At 34.8% G+C, this 22,001-nt stretch overlaps 2 protein-coding genes across 2 annotated transcripts; one reads left to right on the plus strand and one right to left on the minus strand.

Moving 5' to 3' along the window:
- The first annotated feature begins 570 nt into the window (after window positions 1-570).
- LOC132113933 (myozenin-2-like) lies at window positions 571-8,220 on the plus strand. Its single transcript, XM_059521992.1, has 6 exons — window positions 571-642; window positions 1,448-1,532; window positions 2,536-2,693; window positions 3,754-3,916; window positions 4,935-5,115; window positions 7,448-8,220. The coding sequence occupies exons 2-6, from the start codon at window positions 1,457-1,459 to the stop codon at window positions 7,629-7,631; spliced, it is 762 nt and encodes a 253-aa protein (XP_059377975.1). The 5' UTR covers window positions 571-642; window positions 1,448-1,456; the 3' UTR covers window positions 7,632-8,220.
- A 387-nt stretch (window positions 8,221-8,607) lies between these two features.
- Window positions 8,608-21,171, minus strand: LOC132113934 (pre-mRNA-splicing factor RBM22-like). The gene is made up of 10 exons (XM_059521993.1): window positions 21,086-21,171; window positions 19,234-19,287; window positions 19,066-19,095; window positions 18,854-18,986; window positions 18,005-18,105; window positions 17,722-17,894; window positions 16,677-16,877; window positions 14,950-15,200; window positions 10,342-10,473; window positions 8,608-9,715 (listed from the first exon to the last, which is right to left on the minus strand). Exons 1-10 carry the CDS (start codon window positions 21,137-21,139, stop codon window positions 9,576-9,578), a joined length of 1,269 nt encoding a protein of 422 aa, XP_059377976.1. The 5' UTR covers window positions 21,140-21,171; the 3' UTR covers window positions 8,608-9,575.
- Between the last annotated feature and the right edge of the window lie 830 nt (window positions 21,172-22,001).

Below are 22,001 nucleotides of genomic sequence, written 5' to 3' on the forward strand. Positions count from 1 at the left end.
TGACAAAGGATGACATTTAATAGGTTATTAAACAATGTGTTTACAATGTTATTACAAAGATAAAAAATAAAATAAAAATACCCCTGCAAATTAGTCAAAAGTTAGTAATTTAGTCAAATATCACCTTGTAAGGGTAAGGTTAATATGTTTCAATTTTAATATAAAGCATTTGAACAAAAGATATCAAAAGATAATCTTAAGGAAATTAAATGTATAGTGTGCAATCAAATGTCACAAATCTCAATGCCAACTCATATAGTTCTGAGATCCTTCAAACTCTCCTGAGACTAAATGATCTGAGCCTTTAGGGCTACATTTAAGAAAGATAAATCTTATAGATGGATCCTAACCAGGACTGAGCGACAATCTCGAATGACAACAAACACAAATACACACACAGACATACAACATACAGAATGGTCCACATTCAAAACTGGCATCAGGTTTTTATTATAGGGGTCAACAGGGGTGTGTCAGGGACTAAATGCTTTGCCCCATTTAGCTCCTGTCGTTTGGCTAAATTAGCAGCGATGATGTCATTGGGCAGGGGCTGAGATGAGTCTTTAGAAACCAGCTTCACGCTGCTGTGCTCTCACACAGATCAGCCAACACACCGAACATCATCTTCTCCAGCACACTCAGGTAAGCCAGAATCTTTTTTGTCAGGCTATGTGTGTGTGTGTGTGTGTCTGGTCATCTAATCTGCACAGCAGCTGTGTAAATGCAGAGTGTGTCCAATCAGTGTCAAATAACAGCAGAATAATAAAGAGAATTAAGAGTTAAAAAAAAAAAAAACGAGCTGAACATTTGAAATAAAATTGCTCCCAAAAAACAATACAGTAACTCCAGTCAAAAGATTTTGTCATGATGCATTAATTATTTCAGTCATTGCACATCTAGTCAAGTATTATGAGAAATTAACTTTCATTAGGGGCCAATATTCACCCTCTACAGTTTGACTTTAATGGGCATTGTTTACCATATAACACCCTGCATGTCATTTTTTTATTTTATTATTTTATATAATATATTATATTATATTATTGACTGTTAGCTATTAAATTAAATCAACACATATGTCATACTTTATGCAATACTATATTTTAAGTAGTATTAATTAAATAAAATTGTATATATATTTTTCATACTAATACAATTATTTTCTTATTAGAATATAATTATTTTTATTATTTTATCAAAATAGTATTATACAAATATATACCGAATGTTTCATTCCAAAACATTACTTGTACAAAACTGAAGCAGATATAATATAATATATATATAATTATTAATATTGGTAGTAGTTTTAATAATAACAATTATAATTATTATTATTATTACTACGTAGCATTGCTTAAATATATAATACAACTATTATTTTTATGATTTTTATCATAAGCGGAATTTGAATTATGTGATGTGACGTGATGTGATGTGTGTGCAGACCAAGAGGATGCAGACAGCACATCAGAGTCTCACCAAACAGAGAAAGCAGCAGACCATGATCCTGAGCAGAGAAGCACAAGGAGGTAACACACACACACACACACACACACACACACAAACCAGTTTCCATGTTTTCTGAGGACATTGCATAGATGTAATGATTACTGCACAAATTAGACATAATGATGTCTAACCCTAAACCTACCCCTCGGCGAGAACTTAAAAAAAATAATAATAAAAACACTGTATATATATATTAATAACTTACTGGTATTACTATTCTTGTGGGGATATTTGATCCCATAATGTAGGGAATTCCAGATGAACACACACACACTACAAAGATACTAAAATGAAGCCCTACAGAAACACACACATTCCTACCCAATGACATAACATCATAAAATGTAATCAGAGCTATCATATGGTGATTGTGGATGGACTTAGATATGAGAGGCGGTGCAGTTGATTGACAGGAGCAGAACAGATCAAAGCAGATTCTTCCTCAGTCACTTGAGTGATTTAAACAGAGGGAAATCTCCACATCCAACATTCCTGAAGCTATCCCAACACTTCAGAGAAAACATTTGCCCCAGTGTGTTTGTTTGTGATTTTCCGTTGACGTAAGCCACGAGTCTGATCTGGCATCACGGCAACTCCAGCTCAGCTGAATCCGACTCTGGAGAAGGAATTTTATAAGAATAAGCCACGGGTCGCTGCTAGCATGAGCCCTGGCAGGAATGCCCTTTCTGAAAATGACACTTTAGGGCGAGTCCATTTCTCCAAGGGTTCCACATTACTGCAGTCTAATAATAATCATCACTGTTGCCCGTATAACACAACAAGCATGACTGCAGAACCCAGGAGCAACTACACTGCAAGAGATCAGATCAGTCAAAAAAAGAGTGACCCTAGAAAAGTATTCGGACAGTAAAAACCCACTTAGAAATGTCTCTAATAAAATACCAATCCAGATCTTTACCCATAAGAGGCCACCACCTAATTCATACTAACCCTAAAGTTGAATGATGTGCATTCAAGAATGAATGACACTGCTCACTAAAGCGACCGTATGTGTGTGAGAAGGTCTGAACCTTGGGAAGAAGATCAGCGTACCGAGAGATGTGATGATGGAGGAGCTGAACCTGAACACCAACAGAGGATCCATCATGTTCCAGGAGCGCCAGAGGAGAGTGGAGAGATACACGCTGGAGAACTCAGCAGAGGCTCCCACCATCACATATGTAAGACGCCCAAAAACACATTTAAAGCACATCTCTTCTCAACAACACACAAGATTTGATGAATCATTTACGACCGGAGCATAAAGAGTTATGCACCACAGTCTAATACCAGGGTTATTATCGTTAACTAATACTAAAACATGAAAAAATAAATAATAAAATGTAAAAATGTAACACTTCCTTTCAGCTGTAGTTTATATTTACATTTCATTTAAGCTGAAGTACTAAAATAACTCAAAGTTTACGTTTAATTTCCATTTCAAAATTTTAATAACAACCATAGGATAATCAATTAACCAAAATAAAATCACATGTACAAATTTTATTTAAAAATATAAGCTTTCAACTAGTGGATAAGAGCATTTTTTCTCATTTTATAGTTTAAAAAAAGTACTAAAATGACAAAAATGTCTCTCTCTCTATAAAATATTACTAATAAAAATACATACAAATTTAATCTATTTCATAAATTAATAAAAAAACATAAAAAAGGTATCATTGATATACTATTAAGCTGATGATAGACGGGGCAACTTTTAGGGCAATGTTGCTGTCAACAGGCAACCAGTTGAGACACAGGGTCCACGACCAATCAATCTCAAGTATCCAGATATAACTGGTGCCCATTCTCATTGGGAAAGTGCCCATTGCTCAAAAAGTTGCCCCGTGTATCATCAGCCTAATAGTATTTCAATGATACTAAAGTAACACTGTTTAATACTTTGGTTAATCATGACTATGAACTACAGAATAAATAAAAAAACTCACAGACTCATATAGAACAAATATAAGAAGATCGATGAGAGACAGCAAGGCCACGAGGCGGTTTGGGTTACATAAATCCCCAGAATGTAGACTGGATTTACTGTAGGAACCCATTTGACGAGGTAATGAAACCCGTCTCACATTCTCCGGCTGGACATCCTTTATGTGAAGGGCTTTCACCAGTGAAATACTCTCCAGTGCAATGTTACAGAGCAGAAAAGACAGATGTGACTTCAGGTTAAAGGCCATGCATTCATGCATTCAAAACTGCTCTGTTCTAAACGTCTTCCATCAGAACAACATGGATCAGAATCAAATCCAGCACCAGAACCACATGATGACAGACCTGCAGGGAGGAAAAGAAAACCTGCTTTATCCAGTAGCCGGTAAACACAGCCTCGTCACCTCCCTGAAGAACACAGTGGCTAAGAAAGGAAGCCCAAATGTGCTGGCACCAGGTACACTCACTTTGACCAATGTTTAATTATTAATTGTCCAAAACATCATACATTTCTCACATATGTGGTTCATTGATTCTCATTACATCATACAGATTTAATGCAAACCTGAAATCCAAAGTAGCCTCTTAAATTGGACTAGGAACAATAAGCTACCACCTAGCAACCACTCAGGATATCCTAGCAACCACATGGAATGGACCAAAAAATGCTCTGAACAAAGTTCACCAACGTTTTATAGAAAACATAAAGATCTAGTTAATATTTCTAATATTTTTTTTTTTTCTTTAAAACAAGGTAAATGTATTTGAGAACAGTACTGTTAATGCTAACTTCAACTATTGACAACATGAGATTACTATACATGCATAAAGGACAATCTAAGAATTAAAACATTCTAAATCTTAAATACTGTATGTTATATATAATACTAAAATACATAATCCATGAAGATTGTATTTAATAAAATACTAAAATAACAAAAGAATATGCTAAATACATACTTTAATATGCATTTAACATACGTATAATTAAAATTCACAATATAATTGACCAACATGAAACAAATTAAAAACATTTATCTTGCTTCAATAATTTTTTAGATATTATAACAGGTAAGCAAACGAGACTGATGGTTAAGCAAATGATTTTCGCAGTGCATAGAAACACGAGTGTATTTCTGAACACGAGGAACATGCTTTTATGTATTTCGGATATCTTTTAGAGCAGCACTCTTCTTCACTCATCTGATGATCTGTTATCATTAGCTCGTTGTTACGCTTAATTAACTCAATCTAATATTCTTTCTCTATCTGTGGAGCCCTTAATAAACATCCATCTCCTGTTTCCATTTCCTTATCTGCCCGTCGCCCCTGAAGGGACCGGTCTGAATGTTCGCTAATGCGAATGCGTGCTGCTCCTGAGCTAAACGCCGTAGCATGCTAGAATGTGCTTCAGGACAGCAAAGCTCCATCTATAATTGGCCTGTGAATCACCAAGCACCATCATATCCTTTTAGGCTACTCTGGACCGCTGAGAGAGATCCCTCGAGAGAAATTCAACGCCACGGTGATCCCAAAGTCTTATTGTTCACCGTGGCAGGAAGCCCTGGGAGAAAATGAAGAGCTTCGGTCTTCACTCAACACTCAGATAGCAGAACCAGAGAAACTCCCGCCAGCGAACTACAGGTGCTTTAACAGGTAAGACCTTTCCAGGAATGTCTGTTCACTCAGCGCCGGCGGCCATATTTGCACCGGCACCATGTGGGCAGCCACTTTAATGTGAAAATTCTGAACCCTCAGAAAAAAAACATTTAAATTCCATATTTCAACTCAGAAACCAAATCTGACATTAACCTTTTCTTTCTTTTCTCAACCGTTCTGACACCAGCTGCAATTACGCGATGACTTTACCAATTAACCATTGGCTCTTTTATTTAGAAGGCGGGACTAACTCCGCCATATTGCTCGATGCACTTTCTCCTATTCATATGTAATATAACGACACTGGTACATCTAAATTCTTTGATCATACTACAATAGAACACACATTTTAATAGGGTCACGTTTGTACGCCGTAAAGATTAAAAATTTCAGTCCAGCAACAAGTAACATTCTATTTCAGACACAATTCTGTGAAATATATAGTTCAGCTCATGGATTCCATCATTTCATTTTGGGAAGAAAAATAATTGGTCAAATTAACTTAATTAATTTGTTTTTGGTTTGTCCAACTCAAACATTCACTTAAGTGATTTTCAGATACTTTATTAAAGTCGTATATTGAAATACTTTTGTGATATTTACAAAGCCACCAAATAATAATGATTATTTTTTATTTATTTTTTACAGTGGAGACTGCAATTATTTGATGGAAAGATACACTAAAAACACTAATACTGTATGCTATAACCCAACCTGAATTTTGTAATGAGCTGGCATCTTTACATCAATCTTCAGTGTCACATGAAACATTTCTCATGATTATCAATGTTTTCTTTTAAATAATCACCATGACCTTTAAAGCATGGCAAATACAAATGACTTGTAAACGACGAGTTCTTCTTTAAAAGCGCTATAGCTGGTGCCTTGGTTTTTAGGTGAACTGGTGCAAAGGACTCCAGCTGAATGTCTTCTAAATTATTACACTTAAAGAGATTGCAATGGGTCATTTTTCCCCCACTCCTGTTAATTTTGTACATAATAACACACGAGATAGTCAATGAATAGATCATTACCTACCCCTAAAATTAAATGGAAATTAGAGATTAATTTTGTTTTTCATAGCTCAAACACTAAACATAATCTTAAAATATAATAAGATCATAAGAATATTGTTAATGACCAATAAAGATGTTCCAGCGACCTTCTGATTAAAAACCTTCATTTTGATTGAACAAAAGTTGCATCAAATGGTTCATAGATGCATCACAATAACGTGACACAATATACCGCAGCCCATGTAGGGTTAGGCCATCTGAGAAGGTTTGGGATTCCCCTGTAATGGTTTCTTTATTTGGGAGGGATTAAGTCTTTATTCTCTGTGGTACCAGAAAACTGAGGCAAAACATGATATGAGCCTTGAGGGTCACCAAGAGGTTTTGGCACATTAGCTCCATGCGTGCTGATGGTGTGCCTTAAATAGACCCGTCAAGACTAATCCACACTATCAAATTATAAAGTCCACTTAATAGAGCTGCAATGTTTCCACTGCGTCTTCCCATTTGAAACGGGATCCACAGAGGAGCGAATGACTGAGGAACTATTTAAACGCACCGCTGACTTCTCCTGTCATGAGCCTCAGAGCCTCAAGACACAGTGCGTATACAGAAGATCAGATTACTGAGATACAGACTAAAATTGCGTCACCACGTGGAGTCAAATCCAGACGCAAATATTTTGAGTTTGCAGGACTGGGTCCACTAAGTGACTTAAAGTTTTGAAACTGAACAAAATTACTTGCAGTTTCTTCAGTGTTTGCTTCATGCAGCTTTATTTATTTTTATTTGTTAAGTTCTTACGGAATCAAGGTTATTATTTTAAACCAAAATGATTAAAACACTTTTTATTAATTTTAATAAAGTTGGAATAAAATAAAATAAATATTATTTGAAAAATCTAAATGAAATTTGAAATGTTACATTGGAAACGAAATTAAATAAGTTTAAGCATCAAAATTAATAACTGTAATAAAATACTAATTGTAAACAAAACCTGAAATTTAACTAAAACTGAAATTAAACCTAAATAGAAATATAATAGTAATAAAAAAGAAAACACAAAAAAAGACAAATGCACATCAAATTACAAAAAAGGGGGAATAGTGAAAATATTAAAACTAACTCAAAATATCAATTAAAACTATAATAACAAATGATAATAAATATTTATATTACAACAACACTGCATTAAATACTCATAAATATTCCACATTATGGAGGGGAATGGTTTGTGAATGCACTTTCATGTTGATTTTCTGAGAGAGCACTTGTAGATTTAGTTCCACTCTTCGTGTTTTTTTTTTTTTTTCTAGAGCCGCGGTGCCATTTGGAGGTCCTGTGCGCAGTCAGAGGGTGATTCCTGTTATTGGGTTTGAAGCTCTGGAGGCTCCAAGTCTTTCTAGCATGACCTTGCCCACCATGTCCAAACGACGCAACTTCAACAGAGCCCCGCGGGGATGGGGTGTCGGATACTCGCCCGAGTCAAACGACCTGTGAGCTCGGCGCTGATCCACACCTGTAACATTAGAGGAAAAGACTGTCGCACCGTAAAGACCTGTGCTTTGCACTTTCAGGCCGTCCCATTATGTTCCCTGCAGTTGAAAGGCCAGAGGAGAGCAGCTGGAAGTTTAGATTTACATCGAAAATTAAAATTAAACATCAGGATAAAGATGATCAGGGTGAGGAGATGATTTAAGCTTAGTGCTGGATGAAAGGAGTCTCAGTTGCTCTCTTATATCATATAGTTCAGCCAAAAATGAAAATGACAAAGAGAATGGCTGCCGTCAGAATGAGTCCAAACAGCTGATAAAAACATCTCAATAATCCACAAGCAATCTATACGACTCCAGTCCATCAATTAACTAACCTCTTGTGAAGTGAAAAGCTGTGTGTTTGTGAGAAACAAATGACTCTCATTCTGACGGCACCCATTCACTGCTGAGGATCCATTGGTGAGCAAGTGATGTAATGCTACATTTCTCCAAATATGATCTTGGATGACCCTAAGGGTGAGTATTTTTTCAGCAAATTTTCATTTTTGGATGAACTATTCCTTTAACACAGCTAAACAATCCGAAATCAGTCTACATCTATATATCTATACATCTATATCTACATATATCTAACATCATATAATTTTTCATAATAAACCCTAGTATTTCGTAATTGTAGACATTTTATATGCAAATGAAAGATTTTCGCAGTCGTGTTTCAAAGTGTGTGCAGGGGCCCCTAAGATGTATTTAGACACTTTAAGCATATGGAATATGTGCGTTTGATATTGCACAGATGACTAAATATCAAATATCTATTGTTTTCACTGAACTCTTTCCGTCAAATGTTCTTCTTGTAAAATGTGTTGTGTATCTTTCTTAAAATAAATGGCACCTGCTTTGATATTTTCTATCAAATGCAAAAGTGTCCAAATACTTTTTGGGCCACGGTGTTTCTTAAAACTAGAGCAGACGGTACATTTAATGATGGCTAGTTTAATGCCCACAAAAGAAAATGGTAACAGGAGCCTCTTTCAATAAAGAAGTACTTGTTATTTTTGAATTCTTTTTTTCATGTTACAACAGAAAAGCACTGAACTGACAGTTCAATTTATAACTGCTTCAGAACGAAAAACAGAGAAATATCAGAAAATGTAAAAAGAAAAACAAATCAATAAATAACATAAAAAACATTTTTTTTTACTTTAAAGAGAAGACAGTGGCTATGCATGTATCACATAAAAATAAAACATTTTTGAATGTGGTTGCATCCTTTTAATAGACGCTACATTTAAGTTTGTTAAATCACTAGATGTAAGTGAATGGTGTGGGTTGGTGAATCTCACAAAAACTGTACAAAAACATTTCAAATTAAGCAACTGAAGAAAATGAACCCTATTTTAGCACCATAAAGATATGCACGAATTAAACATTCATTATCCCCCCAAACTGTCAGCAATCTACCGTAATACAACAACTAACTCATTATTCTTATTTTAATGAGAAAAAAATTACTTTTTGCATAACTGTTATTACAATTTGGGGGAAAATGGGTTACATTTTTCATCTCAAACTGCAAAAAGTCCTAAACGGTGCTTTTTTTTCAATGTAAACTCAAGTTAGTGTGAGATGTATTGTCTAAACAAAAAGCCCACATATTCAGCACAATGATGTTTTAAACAAGGCGGCTTATGATAATGAGGAGGCAGAGTGTGTGTCTGGTGTAAAATGGGTCTACTTGATAACAACGGTCTAATTTTTGGTAAGCTGTGTCTGTATGTAAGATGTGACTAAAGCATGATGATGTGGCACTGCACTTACAATAGAAACCCAGATCACATGACCATCCCGTAGTGTACCCGTCAATCACTCTGTACGATGACATCACCTTCATAGATCAATAACCCGCAGCAATGAGAGAATCTTTACTAGTCCACATGAGGGTCAGTCAATTGCTGTGGCGAATGGCAGCATGCGCACCCATGCGCTGAGGATCCTGGGAAGGATAATGGATGTGGCCTGGAGGTCTCAAAGCCATCGGGGGAGGTGGAGGAGGGCCCATGGGGTGGAACATGGGAGCTCCAAAACCTGAAACCACAAGCAGACAGTATTTATATATAGTATAAGAGTTTGAATGAGCTTCTAATTATTATTATTTATTTTTTTTTCTAATTTTATTTGAGGTTTTAGTTATTTGTCATTTAGTTATGTTTAGTGCTTTTGTCATTTGTATTAGTTCTTTTTTAGCTTTAGCTTGCTTTTATTTTAGTGTTTAATAACCGAAATGTAATTATTTTTTTTTATTTCAGTTATATTTTAGTTTTAATAATTTTGTTATGTGCTGTTGACATTTTTATTCATTTTTTTTACATTTTTATTTAACCTTAGTTTAGTATATGTAATTTTTTAATACATATAATAACATATTTAAAATTAATATTATAAATGTATTTTTATTTTTTTAGATTAAGATTTAGTAATTATATGTGCTTTTTGTCATACTTATTTTAACATCTCTATTTAGCTTTTAATAACTGAATAAATGGAAAATTATTTATATTTTAGTTTTAGTAATTGTATTATATTTTTTGCCATTTTTATTAATATTTTGTAATATTTCTATTTAGCTGTAATTCATTTTTATTTCAGCTTTAGTCAAACCACCAGCTGAAACAATAGAGACATGTAGGGCTGCGTTGAGACGAAGGATGCACCTGGTGGCGGTGGGTTTGGGAGACCAGGTGGAGGTGGCAGACTGATGTTCATGAGCGCAGGATAGCTGATGGGGTCCAGGTTAAAGTAGTTAGCAGGTGCTTCCTCCTCCAGAGCAGGGGGTGGCGGTAGAGCTGCAATATACACATAATATTATCAGGTAATACTTTTTCTATGAAGCCCATATTTATATACATTATAAGGGTATTCTTAAGGCATTATAATGAATGTGTAATGTATAACAAAAAATTATAATAATGTTGTATCATCTCATGATCAGAATCAGAAAGAGTTTTATTGCCAAGTATGCTTGCGCATACAAGGAATTTGTTTTAGTGACATAAGCTTCCAGTACACAGAGACAACACACAGAAAAAAAAATGATATATATATATATATATATATATATATATATATACACACACAAATAAATAAGTGTAGATACTTGGAGGGGATAACAAATCAATATAAGGATTTCGCATGTTTTTATTGCATAAGTGGGGAACATTTAAATGTTCATGAGGTAGATTGCCTGGGGGAAGAAACTGTTCATGTGCCTGACTGTCCTGGTATTTGTGGCTCTTATGCACCGGCCAGATGGCAAAAGTTGGGGATGGGGCAACTTGGATGTGAGGGATCCAGAGTGATTTTTGAGCCCTTTTCTTCACTCTGGATGTATACAGTTCTTGAAGGGCGAAGGAAATACAACTTTTGTTGGGCCTTTTTCACAATGGAGTCAATGTGATTGTCCCACTTCAGGTCCTGAGAGGTTCCTGGTGGTTCCCAGGAATCTGAATGACTCCACTGCAGCCACAGTGCTGTTCATGATGGTGAGTGGGGGGAGTGCAGGGGGGTTTCTCCTGAAGTCCATTATCATCTCCACTGTTTTGAGCGTGTTCAGCTCCAGGTTGTTAAGGCTGTACCAGACAGCCTGCTGCTCAACCTCTTGACTGTAAGCAGACTCGTCACCGTCCTGGATGAGGCCGATGACTGTAGTGTCATCTGCAAACTTCAGGAGCTTGACACAAGGGTCTTTAGAGGCGCAGTCGTTGGTGTACAGGGAGAAGAGTACAGGGGAGAGAACACATCCCTGAGGGGCACCAGTGTTGGTGGAGCAGCTGTTTGACATTAATTTCCCCAGTCTCACAAACTGTTGTAAGAAAGCTGGTGATCCACTGACAGATGGAGCTAGGAACAGAGAGCTGAGTCAGTTTGGTCTGGAGAGATGATGGTGTTGAAAGCCAAACTAAAGTCCACAAACAGGATCCTCACATAAGTCCCTGTTTTGTCCAGATGTTGCAGGATGAAGTGCAATCCCATGTTGATTGCATCATCCATGGACCTGTTTGCTCGGTACGCAAACTGCAGGGGGTCCAGTAAGGGTCCAGTGATGTCCTTCAGATAAGCCAGAACCAGTTTTTCAAACGACTTCATGACGATATACGTTAGAGCCACAGGTCTGTAGTCATTAAGTCCTGTTATCTTGGGTTTCTTTGGAACGGGGGTGATGGTGAAGCGTTTGAAGCAGTAAGGCACTTCACACAACTCCAGAGATTTGTTGAAGATTTGTGAAAAAAATAGGGGCCAGCTGGTCACCACAGGTTTTCAGACAGGCTGGTGTAACGCCATCTGGGCCTGGTGCTTTTCTTCTTTTGTTCTTCCTGAAAACCTGACGCACATCATCTTCACAGATTTGAAGAGCAGAAGGGGTGGAGAAGGGGATTGCAGGAGGTGTCATTCAGGTCATTACCAAGTCGTTGATTAGTGCAGGGGGATGGTGTCTTGTAGTTAGTGATTGCTGTCAGTCCTCTCCACACTGAAGTCGAGTTGTTGGTAGTAAACTGGTCTTCCAACTTTTTAGCGTAGGTCTTTTTGTTCAGTGTGTTCCTGACCTGATTGTACAAGACTCTGTCCCCATTTCTGTAGGCATCCTCTTTGGCCCGACAGATATGTCTGAGTTTTGCTGTAAACCATGGCTTATCATTGTTGGATGTTAAATAAGTCCTGGTAGGAATGCATATATCCTCACAAAAACAAATATGGGATGTCACAGTCTCTGTGAGTTCGTCCAGATCGATGGTAGCAGCTTCAAATACACTCCAATCAGTGAGGTCAAAACAAGCTTGTAAATCCTGCTCTGTTTCGCTGGTCCATCTCTTCAGTTCTTACTACAGGTTTAGCAGATTTAAATTTCTGCTTGTAGGTTGGTATAAGATGAATCAGACAGCCCCAAAGCTGCTTGTGGAACAGAGTGATATGCATCCTTTATTGTGGTGTAACAGTGATCCAATATGTTACTGTCTCTGGTGGGACATGTAACATGCTGTCTGTATTTTGGCAGTTCACGGGAGAGATTGGCTTTATTAAAGTCCCCAAGAATGATTAAAACAGTCTGGGGGTAAATCATATGATCCTGATAAATCATAACAACAGTTTTAATGCATTATAATATTTACTAATTTGTGGCTAGAGCTTATGACAATTTATAAAACAGTAGACAATGAACACAGTGCATCCACTTAACTTACAATGGATTTCCATTAGTTGTAAAGTATTATATCTCATATCTTGCCATCGTTAACTTGTTACTTTACTTATCAGATGAATGAGTAATATGGCACATTTGCTTTTAACCATATTTAATGTCATTATTAATACAGATCTTAAATAATGTCAAGATATGAGACTCAAGATATGCATTCATTATAATGCCTTAAGAATACACTTATAATGTGTTTTAAATATGGGCTTCATAGAAAGTGTTACCTATAATCACATTGCCTTGACTTTCAAAACCTTTTTGCATAGTTTTTACCATAATTAAATGGTTAGTTCACCCAAAAATAAAATTAGCCCATAAACTACTCAAGAGGCATCCTAAGTGTATTTGACTTTCTTATTTCAGACGAATCGGAGTTACATAAAAAACTGTCTTTGATCTTTTAAGCTGTTTAATGGCGCTCAGCGGGTGTTGCATGCATCAGTCCAAAAGATGTTTAATAAAAAAAATTTACAAATAAAAAGTGTATCGCACGATTCTGGGGGGTTGAATAAAGGCTTTCTGTAGAGAATCGACGCATTTATGTAAGAAAAATATCCATATTAAAAAAGTATCACTTTAATTATTTTCATGTAGCTTGTGCTTAAAGTTGTAAATCTAAGCAGCTCCGGGCTGATGATGTATAGAGGCTTTGCGCTTCTGCCGCTCAGAAGTGACGCACACGGAAGTTCAGGGGAGAGATCAAAACAAAACAACGGTCACTACTTAGAAGGAAAAAAATGAGGATTTGTAAAGAAGAATGCCAGAGGATTTCAATATAAGCTAAGAGGAGACTGGTTTTCCTTTGCTAAAGTAAGGAAACTTTGCTTTCTTTGCTTCTGTTAACAAACATTGAAAATTCAGAAAACCAGAAAATTCTAATGTTACGAAAACGGTTTCAGGTAGGCCATGTTCATTCATTTCTATCGTCCGTTTGAACTCTGCACTTTTTTCGTTTGGGAAATGGTTTGTAAAAAGCATTTCACATGTACGTACAGGGTGAGCAGGGCACAAACGCAGGGTTAATTGTAACACTACAATATTTAAACATTTCCACATAACAAAATGTACAAACATTCGCAATATTTCCTTGACGTATCATCTCTGTTTAGAGAAAAATTTGCCAAAGTTTAGAAATCTTTTGAAGATATTGCTGAACATTTGTTTAACCATTGCAAACATAAATGAACTTAATGTCATCCAGTTTTTTGTTTGTTTGTTTGTTTATTTAAAACAAGACACATCTGTTTTATTATTATTTTTTACCTATTTCACAATTATTTTAATCTCCAAATTGTTTTAGATAGTTCTCCACTACTTCTTATGCTTTTCTAAATAAGTGTTGGATTGTGCTCCATTCTCGCCGACACACGGAAGATCATGAATGCATTTTCTGCAACAAAACACAGCAGCGCAGATTACAGTTCACTGGAGTGAGCCTGTTTCACGTTTTTATGGACACTACATATTTTAACGTCTCTAAACAAAAATTAAAACTTAAATATTAGTAGTGAAATTTTTCAGTTGTTCTCTTCAATACATTTTTTATTTTTCTTAAATAGTTAATTCTGACATCAAACTTTTAAGTAAGATTAGGCTTAAAGTAATGTCAACCATTTTTTTTTTTTCTTAAATACTTTGGTGGGTCGTGAAATAGATTACACTTTTCTAGGTGGGTCGTGGGATGGAAAAGTTTGGGAACCCCTGACCTAGGATGACTTAAGGGTGAGTAATTTATGGGCTAATTTTAATTTTGGGATGGGCTAACCATGTAAGGGGTGCTGTTAGTCACAACGCAAAGTAACAGCAATATGACAAAAGACAGCTATGTTGAAAAATACATCTAATTATATTCTCAATAAATTACTTTTTATGCAAGGTAATATTGTTAATAATAATAAAAGTAATGTCTGGTTCATAAAATAAAATCAATCTAATTATTTTTTTGGCATGCAATACAACCCAGACATTTTTTCATTTATTAAAATAACTAAACTAAACCAAACTGTACAAAATAAATAAATAGAGACAAATTTAATACAGTAATGCCAGTAATCCACACACAACATACTTGTAGGGAGACCAGGTACTGGTTCTTGTCCGATGCCAATCTCATCCATCCCATCCTTGACATCCATCTCTTTAGAGGCATGTGATCTGCCCCACTTCACCGCCAACCTGCAGCCATTAATGATGAGCTTATTGAAGGTCTTCTCTGCTGCAAGCTCTGCTCCCTGTCGCGTGGCGAACTGAATGAATGCGCACTGCTGCCTCTGAACCAACGTGATTGTACGGATCTCACCGTACTGGTAGAAATTATTTCTGCAAGAGATGTTGAAGAAAAGACAGGAGGTGTTTTGAATTGATACTAATCAAATACAAGTTTGGAACAGAATAATAGTGCACCAATGAGTTCACTTGACCTCATTACATTGCATTTTATATCAGTGAGTAGCGTCCATTATTTTGGCTACCCTCTGTTTCAGGATTATTATACTTAAACTTAATCCATAAAATAATCTTTTGATACTTGAATGTTAATGAAATAAAATATAAACAAACCTAAATGTATTTATTTCTCTGGCTTTAAGTCTCATATAGATTTAATTCCCATGTTTATACAGTGTATATATGAAGAGTTTGGTTCCAAAATTCAATAAACGCCTTTTCTTTTTTAAATGGAGTTTCCGTATTTTGTCTGGTCGGTATTGAAAGTAAATTTTAAATTTTACACAAAATGCGATAGGTCATGTTTTCTCCCTTCTTCTCCAAACCACAACAAATGCCAGTCTCCTTTTTTGCAGAATGCGATATATCCTCTCAACCAATCACAGACTCTAGACAGTAATGGCGGCGCTTTGAATACATCGACATCTTAGTTTTCCTCTTCTACTTTGTACTTTGTGATCAACAAACATGGGCTACAGGATAGATCGCATGTGATTGTAATGCACATCTCGTCAGTAAAGCCGGTTCTGTAATTAATAGTACCGGTAAATCTCCATCACGTGCTTTCAGATGGAAATTAATTAAATTGATCGCATTTGATTATAAACATGACATTGCGTAGCTTGTCAGTGTTAGTGTTTTTATTAATTACAATGTGGATCAACTTACTATGCTGTGTATTTTCTTCAGTTTCAATATGAAAAATAACTTTCATATTGATTCAATGTATTTATTGCATTTTGGAAAAAAAATAATAATACAATTTTATAATAAATCTTTGAAAAATCAAAATGGATTTATTGCGTTTGGAACCAAACTCTTCTCGTATATATACACATATACACACACACACACACACACACACGTATATTATATATATATATATATATATATATATATATATATATATATATATATATATATATATATATATATATATATATATATATATATATATATATATATATATATATATATATATATATATATATATATATATATATATATATATATATATATGTATATGTAGGATATGGGTCTGACTTTAAGTCCCACTGAAATAGATTTCTGTCAAGGCAACATTTTCATTAAGTTCATTTGCTAAAACTAAAAACGACAAAAATACAACAAAATTAATTAAAACTTTAAAATTAAAATAAAACATAAAATATAATAGATTATTAAACATTAATTCAATATGTTAATAAGATGTAAAATTGTACATTTATGTTACTAAAATAACACTGTTATACATAGGGACAATATTATTGCCATTTTAAATCTTACAGTACTGAAAACACATTTTAATATTTACAATGGCAATAATATTGTTCCTGAATCTCTGCTTACCTGAGCTCAGAGTCAGTGACGTTTTCTCCCAGTCCCCCAATGTATAACGTGGTGATGGACTTGTCCTCTGGCGGGTCCAGTCGAGGCATGCTGGATGCTCTCTTCAGAAGTTTATCCGCCACCGGATCATTGATGCCATAATAACGATCTTTAATGTTCTGATCGGCCAGAGGATCATCAGGGTCTGTGGGTTTCTCATGCCTGATGGGACAGAAATGATTTTAGTGACTTTGAACAGTAACACTGCTACTGCCACTGTGTGGACAGTCATCTGAATTACAGCAGAGTCCCACCATGATTAGGAACATGAATTCCTGCTTGAATTCAGTTAGATTTCAGTTTAGCTAAATGAGAAATTCATTTAACTATAGAAATAATTTTAACTTGATTGTTCTGATCAAAAAGACACAAGTCTAATTAATGTCATATGAGCTTTAAAAAGAAAAAAAAATGGAATCAAACTCTTAGATAGATAGATAGATAGATAGATAGATAGATAGATAGATAGATAGATAGATAGATAGATAGATAGATAGATAGATAGATAGATAGATAGATAGATAGATAGATAATATTATAAAGTAACACTAAGGCTGTCAAAATAATGCATTAACTTTTGTTATTTATATTTTCTGTTTAATATTCATCCGTAAAAAATAAAATAAAATAAATTCATTTGAAAAATATAAAACCCGAGCAAGCTTAAAGAAGGTTGATTGAACAAAAAGTTGCTCATTAAAATATTTTTGTATTAAATGCATAATGCATTATAATGGGTTTATGTGAAGGCTGTTTTAAGCTCACGTAAATTGAAAGTTATAATATTTTTTAATATTCTATAACGGTTTAGGCCTATTAAAAACAATGGCCCAAATTTTCCAGCTATATTTACTCATTTCATGCCCATAGATTGACAAATATCAGTATTAATATTGCTATCTGTGATACTTGCCTTCTTACATCGTACTTAGAACATTTTTTAACTTGCATTATAAGTGTACGATTGAACCCATTAAAACTACTTAAACTGAAAAGTCAAATTGACCTGTAGGGACACTCCTCTCCTCTCTTACACTCTCCCTTCACCCAGAAGGAGCAGATATGGGGTCTGTTGCGTTTGTAGTACGGTGTGGCTCGTGCCAGCTTCAGCAGCATGTCACTGGGGTTCTGTGCTTTACCCAGCATCCCTATTGGTCTGGTACCATCTGAGTTTTGGATCTGACACAGACAGCAAACCAAGAGTTTATATAAAGCACATGCTACAATTTTACATATTTCTTTCTTCAGGCATTGGACATCTTAGATGTAATATTTTTATAAAATGTCACCTCTCTCTCCATATTCTGAGTGTAATATTCCTTGTTCACGTCAGACCTCGGTATGTCATCTTTGATGGACATGCCTGTGTCTCTGACCTGGATTGGAAGACCTGTAAAAACAAACATTATTTAAGGCCGTTATTCCCAAACTTCAGTCAAACCACTTTTATGTGAAATATTTACTTGGAGTAAGATTTTAAGATAATATTTAGATATAATAACAAACCATTTCCATGTGCAGGTAAAAAAAAAGTCATTTATTAATTATTTATCGTAATGTCTTTTTTTTTATAATTTAATAAAATTAAATTAATCCCGCATTCAACTCGCATTGATTGGAGAAGCAGATATGCTTTTTCAGCAAAATATGAAAAACTATACTGCTGTGGTATCAGAGTAAAGATGAATTGTAACCACTGATTCTTCACAGCCACAATCTTCTGGACATGATATTAATACACTGAATTCACTTTCACAGAGCACAGTGTCTTCTCAACATTACGTTTTCACACAAACGAAATACAGCTTTTGAGGGTTTTCGAAGTTTTCGTGAGATGACCACGCAGAAATTTAAACGACTTGTTTAAGTAACTCAAAGTCAACTCTCTTTTGAGAGACGACAGCTTTATTTATAATGCACTTTCAGCTTTACAACTTTGTGTTTACAAGATTGTTTACATTCACACAGCTATGTTACATAATACACACTGCATGAAACGTTTTCAAAAATCAATAATAGGGGCACTTTAAAGTCATATATGTGAAAATAGGCTGAGAATTGAAGAAAAAAAAAAAAAAGTTGTAGTCTGGTACAGAGGAGGTGATTTTCTGGTTTTGGTTCTGGTGTGTAACTCATACCGTACTCCAGGTCCAGCAAACATGTCTGACAGACGTTCTTCATCTTACTGCAGGTCTGACACACCTCAGTCTTCTTAAAGCGCATCCGTACACCAGGACACCAGCGGAAAACAGTGAAGGGACGTGCACATATCTGAAAATGATTTTATAACACACCTAGCTACAATTCTTTAGATACGTGCCTATAACCAAACATCATATCGTGAGCTCACCTTACATTCCTTGCCATACTTTTCCTTGGTCTGCAAAAACAAAACGCTTCACGTTTAAATTGTTTAAATAACCCAAATTTATCAATTAAAATATTTTTAATTACCCAAAAACAGCAACAAAAAAAGCTTTCACTCTTTGCAGGTAATTTAAAAACTGAAATCCCTTACCATGCGAATGTATGGATTTTCCCCAAGACATGTTTGACAGAGAATAGGGAAGTCCTGGAGTGCAAAAAACAACAACTTGAAAATCAGGACAACAAATGACAATAAAATAAAATAAAATAAAATAAAATCTGTTAGAAGCTAGACAAAATAATAAATAGATTATAGCTAGATATAATCCAGAGGACCTTTACATCAATGTTATATTTGGCCATTTTGTCCAGCTGTTAAACTTGCTCTATGTTAAAGCATTATCTATTATAGAGATAACAGTATGACTTTCTATAAACCTGCTTTGAAACAATTGAAACTGTGGAAAGTCCTATACAAACAAAATTTGGCAAAGGCTGTTTTGTATAAACATATGACAACCAAGCAACCCATAAAACGTTTTCATGACACGTGTTCAGGCTTTCAACTGTCCAGTGGTATAACCTCAAGAAAACCTGATGATATTGATTACTGAAAGTCTAAATAATTGTTAAAAAATACCTTTTATCATGGTCAATACTTTTGAAAACTTTTTTGAAAATAATTATTAAGATGTGTACATTCATGTGCATTCAATGTGTACGCAAAACTCACTTTCTCTTCATTTCTTCATCATTAAATCACATCAAAATGTTGAAACTGATATACAAATCATTCAAAACTGTTTAAAATCAGCATAGATACAAATACTACTTTTATAAGAACTTGCCACATGCATTTAAAAATAGCTTTAATATCAGATAAGCTTTTTCTGTCAAATGCTGACCCATTTCCAGCAATATGTGCTTTGCTGTATCTTCACACTTGCTTTAAGATGCTGTGTAAATTCCTGATCTCTCTAAACTGCTCCCTCAACAAGTTCTACCATGTCATTCACCTCATTAGAGGAGCTAAAGATAGTTTTAGCAATCACAGCAGCACTGATATCTGCTGAAGGAGAGAGAGAGCTGGCATTCTGGATGCTCAATGACTTTATCGCTCAGAAAGGGACAGACTTTCTGATCACTGCTAAAACCAAGTAGGGATAACTGCAGGCTGGAGCGGTGGGTGTGACGAAAGATTAGGGCGAGCCGAAAGGTAGGGTGTGGATAAAGGTCTTTTTTAACTGGTTAGGGTTAGTTCCTGTTGTAGCATTCACCTTTCGGCACGCCCATAACTCCATCCCTGTCGCGCTGAAACAGTTTCTAGTGTGCAGGACATTCAGTTCTCATAACAGGTCATACATAACACGTGACAAAGTGATTGTGTGGATGTTTAAACAGAACAGCATGTGTTGAGATTTGGTACATCTAAAATCAGCTGTCTGTAAATAATGTCAAAAAAGACACTGATGCAAACAATGGAACAGCTGGATAACAATAAATAACAGACGAATGGGATTTATAAAGCCTTCTTACAGACATCCCAAGTATATGCAAAAAAAAAAAATATGTATATATATATATATATATATATATATATATATATATATATATATATATATATATATATATATATATTTTTTTTTTTTTTTTTTTTTTTTTTTTTTGCATTGCCAAGTGGTTACGTTAACTACGTGAGAATAAAAAATAAGTAAACAAACCTTTATCCTGATAACGCCACAAAGCATCATAACACTCATTACTAACTGATATTTAGACCTTCATTAAGCAAAATACCTTTGTAAACTTCATTTGTGATTTATTTTATATTCTAATACACACAGCAGACAGCAATACAGAAGAGTGGGCGAATTATTTCTCACTTTTCATAACTGGCAGATGAAAATGTGTCGGCAAAATCTCTCTTTTTAGTAAGCGAGACACAGACACATTTGTGAAGCAGTCTGCAGTGTGTTATGAGTTTGATAATCACTCAAACATACCGAATCTTCCCAGTTCTGTCTGTTGTAGGTGTTTGAGCCCAGGGACGTCGCCATAATCCACGCGCGCAACCACGTCACGACGTCACGCAGCCTCTTTACAAAGCTGTTCTTGGGGCTAATACTAAAACCAATAAAGTACAATGAAACTGATAAAATAAATAAATAATCTGTTGTTTTATATCAATGGTTTATTAAAAAGAAAAACGTAATTTTGTATACAGTGTGTGGAATCTATTTCATGTATTCGTGTGTTTAAACTTTATCAACTTTGTAAATACTTGAATGAACTGTATTCTTTTAAAATAACTATATTATATTTTTTACTCACAGGCGTGCTGGTCTATACATTAACCCAATTTCGTATTTAAGTGCAATAATAATACTTATAACTATTTTAAAAAGTGAGTACATGTATTTTGAACGACTTGGATAATACACTGCATGTCTTTTCTCAATTTTAAAATGTAGAAATACATTTAATAACAATAAAATATAACAAAATAACTAAAATATATGTAACTAGTATATAATATATACCTGAAACTAACATTTTTAAAAAGCGGTTAATATGAGCACATAATACATTGCCACCTAATGCACATGATAAAAGTATATCTTATACATTTTATTTAATGTAAGAATACTTTGAAATCTACAACTTATAAACTCAATATCCCTTGTAGACTCCAGTGTTTGTCGCTCTGCTCTAAAACAATCCAATAAATCAACAAATCAATTAATATTTAATTAATAGTCAATATATTCACTAAATAATTGATTCTTTCCCATGCAGTTGTAACAGAAACTATAAATTGGAAATAAATGTTTTTTGTCACATGACTATTTATATGAAACAAACCTACAATTTAATTTTCATAGCCCTGAAAAAAAAATGCTTTAACCAACTCTTCATCAT

Source organism: Carassius carassius, chromosome 33 (genome assembly GCF_963082965.1).
Source record: "Carassius carassius chromosome 33, fCarCar2.1, whole genome shotgun sequence".
In the NCBI taxonomy this organism is placed as follows: Eukaryota; Metazoa; Chordata; class Actinopteri; order Cypriniformes; family Cyprinidae; genus Carassius; species Carassius carassius.